General features: G+C 38.2%; 1 protein-coding gene across 3 annotated transcripts in view; it reads right to left on the bottom strand.

Moving 5' to 3' along the window:
* The window catches only part of LOC107590898 (protein quaking-A), an 86,551-nt gene that overhangs the window by 32,179 nt on the left and 47,937 nt on the right, over positions 1-6,435 (bottom strand). For all 3 annotated transcript variants that reach the window (XM_016279839.1, XM_016279841.1, XM_016279840.1), the window contains exon 3: positions 3,530-3,646. In XM_016279839.1, coding sequence (XP_016135325.1) covers positions 3,530-3,646 — 117 coding nt within the window. The remainder of the gene's footprint in view (positions 1-3,529; positions 3,647-6,435) is intronic.

The raw sequence follows: 6,435 nt of genomic DNA, 5'->3' as shown, positions 1-6,435 counted from the left end.
ACACACAGCTTCTTTAGTCTGCTGCCATCAGGGAGGAAGTCTCCAGGTCTCCAGGCCAGGACCAGCAGACTGAAGGACAGCTTCATCCATCAGGCTGTCAGGAAGCTGAACTCCCTTGCCCCCTCTCCTCTTTTGCCCCACGCACCACTGAACTCTGACCCTCTGACGGACTCTCCCACTCCCCCCTCCCTAATACACACACTGTCACTTTAATCAGTCTAAATAAGCTCTTTGCACTACAAATCATTATATCTGCACTGTTATTTACTTCACTGGTTTGCACTATCTGCCATGTGCTGCTTTATATATATATTTTTTACATTTGACCTTATTTGTATATTTGTATTTTATATTTAATCTGTATATCTGTATTTATGTTCTACTGTTAATGTTATCTGGATGCACCAAGGGTCTGAGAGTAACGCAATTTCAATTCTCTGTGTGTATGTGCTGTACATGTGGAAGAATTGACAATAAAGCAGACTTGACACTAATACAGCACTTGCATATTATTGCTCTTTTATTGGTTTTGATTGCTTCTATTGTCCTCATTTGTTAGTCGCCTTGGATAAAAGCATTTGCTAAATAACAAAATTTTAATTTAATGTAAATGTAAATAACAAAACTAAATTGAACATTTAAAACAAGCCCCAAATCAAATAAATAAGTAACACAAATAAAATAAATATCTTCATATAAACAAACTAAGGCTTTGTCTGTGCTCTTTCCATTTAAAATTAGAGGCAACCACTGCATTTTAATCATGATCCAAACAAAGAGGCTGCATATATGCAACATGAGCAGTTTTTAATCTAAATTACATTGTATAATTTCTAAATTTGAAGCAAAAACAGAATGGTTTGACTTCAGTTTTGTGAAACTATGCATAAAAAATATCTCCATGAAACAGAAACAGCAGAGCTGAATGAGACGCAGATTCACTCTCTGCCAGCAGGTGGCGCTTAAAGAGTTTTCTTGGTTTCCGCTGTAAACAAAGCAGTGCTGCACTTATGAACTTGATGACGCGCAAATTGAGGAAACGATGGATGGTTTTCAAGCGAAAGTCAAGTAAAAGACCGCTTCTTAAACCAGAGAAGGTGAACATGCTGGTATTCTTGTGGGGGGGGAAAACATGCAAGCACTGTCACCGTTAGTTTTACTTTTCTTTTTGTTTTCATTTTTGAAAAACTTATCTTTGCTGTTTACCTTAAGCTATGGAGGCTCTCTTTTATTTATTTATTTGATTTCTCAGTGTTTGCTAAACGTTCTGTAATTTATTAGTCGTATATAATACAGCATGTGGTGTGTGCCATGCCTCATCTTATTCATTTTTGTTAATAAACGTTTTGTAAGCTAGTTTGTCATTGTATCTTACTGATTTATTGTTGTTGTGCTTTTTGATTAAGAACAACAATGAATCCATCTTTTGTTTTAGTCTTAAAAAATTAAAGGTGTGTAGATGTATGTAAGCAAAACGGTGACAACAAGATCGCGAATTCGAAAGCACTACTATAATAATACTACTGATGATAAAGAATGGGTTCAATGTTAACAACTTTCGTTTCCATATAACTATAAACTATGATAAAAGTTCATCAGCATGCATTGAATAATGCATGCTGATGAAAACATATATACCTATTATATATATTGCGACCAAATCATGTGCTCGTGCGACCAGCTGAGAAAGTTAGTTGCAAAAATTAAGAAAAAAGTAAGATGGGGACTTGGTTCGATCAACTGATTGTTAATTGGATGGAGGCAGATCTGAACACGAACTTGGTCAATTGTAACACTGTAATGATTGGAGAAGTCCAGCATACAAAGATATTTTGATTAACAATTATGAGGTCAAACTAAATTAAAAATAAAACGTATGCATGGATGAATCATTCACAGTAAGATCAATAACGCATTTAAAAAATATATGGTAAATTTTCATTTCACCCACTTTAAAATGTTTTTCTTAAAACTACGAGTGAACGATGAACTAGGAGTAAGAAAAGACCAAGCTCAATGTTGGATTGCGGACAGTAACATCAGTGGAACATAATGTGCTCCCTAATGTAGTAATGGTCAGTTATGTCAGCTTTTGGCTCCACTGAAAATCGTTGGAAACACGAGAGATTCGCAGGTACCCCAGCCAAGAATAAGCAACATTTCAGTGGAAAGGGAGTATGACAGAATCAGTAAGGAGACTATTCTCAGAAACTCCGTTAGGAAGCAAGAAAGCTCATTCTCTGTGTTGGGGAGTATTCTAGCAAGCTTTAGATTAGTCATTCAGACAAGAGTGTGTGTTTTACATTCAGCAGGGCAATAGAAGACATAATCACTACAGAAATGCTATATAAAGGAAGAGAGACAAGAGATAACTTCTTTCTAGGATTAATCAAGCCCTGCATCAAGCCCTTGAGTTCACACATATGGTTTCTCCAGAGGGGAGCGCAGCTGGGGCCCAGGTGTGTGTGTGTGTGTATGTATGTGTGTGTGAGTGGTAATGCTAATGCACAGTGATGGGGATTTCCTGATAAAACAGCTCCACTGGGACGCTGACAGAGATACGAAGAGAAAGACAAAGACTACACTGGCCAAATAATGCTGATTCCTGGCAAAAAGGTCTCTGTGGATTGTTCAACACTTTAGAATTAAATCAGCACAGTTGCTTACTATAGAATCAGCCATTTCTTCAGATTTTTCAGCATGTAGTGCTGAGCAGTTACATGTACAAATATTATTTCGCCCGACCCTCGAGAAAGTCTCTGCCAGAGCTGACGGGGCAGCAGTACTGTTATGTCTCTTTGCTACATAACTCCCACCTGAAGCCATAATTTCCCATCATTCAGGGTTTAGCTCTTGTTCTGCTGATCACACAGTGGGTCTCTTCTGAGGCCGTAAAGAACTGGGTCCTACTTTCTAGTATGTCTACCATGTGCTTTTGTTCTCTTTGACACCCACACCACCACAGCCAGTCCTGAAATAGAACTGGGCCTCAACCGGAGCCGTGTGAGCTAACTGTGAGAGTGCAGGAGATAGGAAAAGAAAGTCATTGGAGAGAACATGTGAGTGAATTGGCTCATTAGGGACAAACTGGATCCAAACGGCAAACGTCAGCAGAACACTGTCTGTGAAGGAGGAAGAGGGGTTGAGAAAACTCCAAATTGTGACTAAGTGGTCACATTTGTCCAAGCTGGTTCGACAATTTTGTCACTAGTTGTGCTGGTGCCCCATGGTTTTTTTTTTTTTTACGTGGTGCTGCCATTTTTACACAAAAATCAAATCAAATCTCAAACTGAACCACACAGCACGGACAAATCATCTTCCCATATGGACAGTGCAGATCAGGCCAACATGCTGCAAATTTGACCAGTGATGGTCCTGCTGTGCATGAATTGGGGCACAATACTTAATTTAAATGGACCCTGTATAAATTAGGTGTTTGTTAATTTTTTTACAGATGTTATTTTTGTTAATATCAGTAAATGTACGCAATAGCTTCTATCAAAATCAAATGTTTCGTTGCATATCTCACCTTCTTTCTGTCTCTCATGGAGCTTCTCCCTCTAACCATGATCTTGCAGCCAGTCTCTGCCTCCAGTTGCTTTGCTGTGAGTCCACGAGGGCCAAGAATTCTCCCAACAAAATTATACTGGAAAAACAAAAGGTAAAGTGTGAGAGATTAGAAAGCATTCAGAAACTCAGAGCATATTTGACTGAAAACAGGATGTTGTGTATACACACAATGCTGATAAAGTCACTAAGAAGTGGGTCACACTTAAATTTAAATAAATACTTCATTAATAAATGTGTCACCATTTAAATCACCTTCCTGTTGTTCCAAAACTATGGGCTTACACTTTAATTGAAACATAAAAGGAGTCCATTAGTTAAGTTTAATTGCAACTTCCATACAATGAAAGTAAATTGTGACTGAAACCATTAATCTGCATACCATCGCTTGTGAAAAGAGAAGAACGGTGACAATTCTCCCACAGAAAGCTCACTGGAGAGAATCTGTATGTGGTGGAATGACAATTGGGGGGGGGGGGAAATCAAAAAGACAATAATTCAATTAGCTGCACTGTAAAATCCTCAGAATTCTCTGCCTGATATTGTGAGCATAGTGTGTAGTTGTTTATTTCATGCAATAAACAAAAAACCTCTCTCCCACACTAATTAAATTAGCTCCACTGCAGCTTCTGACAAGCAAGCGTCAAGGCACTTTTTCAAATTAAATTTGAAAAAATAAATCAACGGCTGACGTAAATACTTCAACTGACCAGGCGGCTAATCACTCTTCCTCCTCTGGCAGCCGTTTATGAGCTACGGCTACAACGAATCAGGAAGTTGGATAGAAAGACGAGAGCTCAAAAACATGGTCAAGCTCATGTTTGCCAAACAGAATGCTAAGCAGCGCTGCAAAGCCACTTTCTTGATTTTCCTCCTTCCTGCTCTTCATTTTTTTTATGTGATTCATAATTCTTTCTTTCTGTTATCGTGCTCTGAGGCACGGAAAGGGGAAAAGCCGGCTGTATGTAAATAAGAAATGAAACAACAGGGGGAAAATTAAAGAAGGGGAGGGGTCTTATCGTGGAACCTCGACCCTGACGCTATGCTTTGTCGGAGTGCACGCTTTATTTACCTTCGTAATCCTCCCAAGCTTTACAGCGCCTCTCTGACAGCACTGCTCCAAATAAAAATAATAAAATAAAATCCACTTTTTCACTCTCTATCTCTTATCAGTTCGGTTCTGACTCAGGGTAAAGACAGAGAGAGTCAGTCTTCTTGTAAGTGCTTTATCCTGTCCTGTATGAATAGAGGCCACATACACACTGCAGCTTAATACAGTTGTCGCTCCTTCCGAGTGCTTAATCCAGTTCTGCACGCACAGAGTTTGGTTATTTATGAGAGTTAAAACCACATTCTATCACTCAAATTTCAGGTACTGACTGCCAAATAAATATACATAAATATAAATATGCAAAGTATGTTCAGAACTGAAGTAACTTTTACACATTTAAAATTGATGTATTGGATGAAATTGGATTAAAAATAAAAAAATGTAGCAATACTTTGATAACACGAGTCCTATTAAAAAACTGCAGATTTTGTTTACATAGCCTAGTTAAATTAACAACAGACTAGGGATGGAACGATTACTGGTTTCACGATAAATCACGATAATTATCATCAAAACCGTGTTTGATTATCACAATTTTGAAAACTCGCGGTAAATCCTGTCCAGCCAGCATCAGTCTGACGCAGAAGCAGCATGCAATCTTGTTGTTTTTTTTTTGCACGAGAGGAAATGGCGGAAGGCATTGACAGCGCTCGGGAGATTTTTCAGCCATCTAAGAGAACCAAATCGGTGGTCTGGTCGTATTTAGGCTTTTACAAGAGTCCTGAAGGCAATTTAATCGAGGACGGTCACGCTGTCTGCCGATCTTGCAAGAAGAAAGTAGCTGCAAAAGGGGGAAACGCATCAAATTTGCTCAGTCATCTTCGTGACCACCACCCACTGTTATATAGCGAATGCAAGGTAACTTTTACCTCAATACCAAAACTAACTGGGCAAATAATTGGACAACATATATTGATTAGAGATTTAATATTTCATTGTCACTTGTTTAATGCAAAGCTTCCGCGAAGAAAAGTTCGCAGCAAGTGGCTTTGAGCCAAGACGAACAAACTTTCAAACTATAAGGTTGACATTTAAGGGATAATGTATTGTATATTCATAGTTAACTTATTACACTGATTTTTTGTTTGTTTACCTAAAATAAAATATATAAATACAGGGATATGAAATACTGAATTGAGATTAATGTTTTGAAATCTTACCGGTTTATAAATCCATTATGAACAGTGTACAAAACAATCGTCAGGACAATATGATCACTACAGCAAAATTATAGTAGTATTAATACTAAATTCCTCTGATTTCATTTTCAATACAATCAAAAACTGAGGCGCAAGACGGCAAGCTGCATTTGAATGAAACGAGAGAGCGCGTCTGCGCCTCTGCGGTGATACAAGAGACATGGGGCGAATTCCAAACAGAAGTGAGCATCCCTATGCCCTACTCCCTTCGAAGGGCAGAGCCCTTGAAGTGTGTTCTTTGAAGGGTGCAGGGCATTACTGTCTCGTTTAAGCGTTTGGAACTCCCTTGGCGAAGGGAATGACTGACCAAATGTTCCCTTGACAACGCTGCGCGTGCGCGCAGCATTCAGTACTCCATCAGTTGTTGCAAATAAATATTTATTATTATTTTATTCAAATATTGTCTAATTGTGTCTTATTTACTATTAAACGTTTTCAAACTAAACTTGCTTACACTACCATCTTAAATCATATTTCTATCACTGACGAAAAATATATTGTCTTACAAAATTTAATTAGCCTATTCTATTTATGTTTGTATGTGAACTCGAAATCAAC

The sequence above is a fragment of the Sinocyclocheilus grahami genome, unplaced genomic scaffold (assembly GCF_001515645.1).
Source record: "Sinocyclocheilus grahami isolate Dianchi unplaced genomic scaffold, SAMN03320097.WGS_v1.1 scaffold134.1, whole genome shotgun sequence".
Taxonomy (NCBI): Eukaryota; Metazoa; Chordata; class Actinopteri; order Cypriniformes; family Cyprinidae; genus Sinocyclocheilus; species Sinocyclocheilus grahami.
This window is presented reverse-complemented; position numbering and strand designations above follow the sequence as displayed.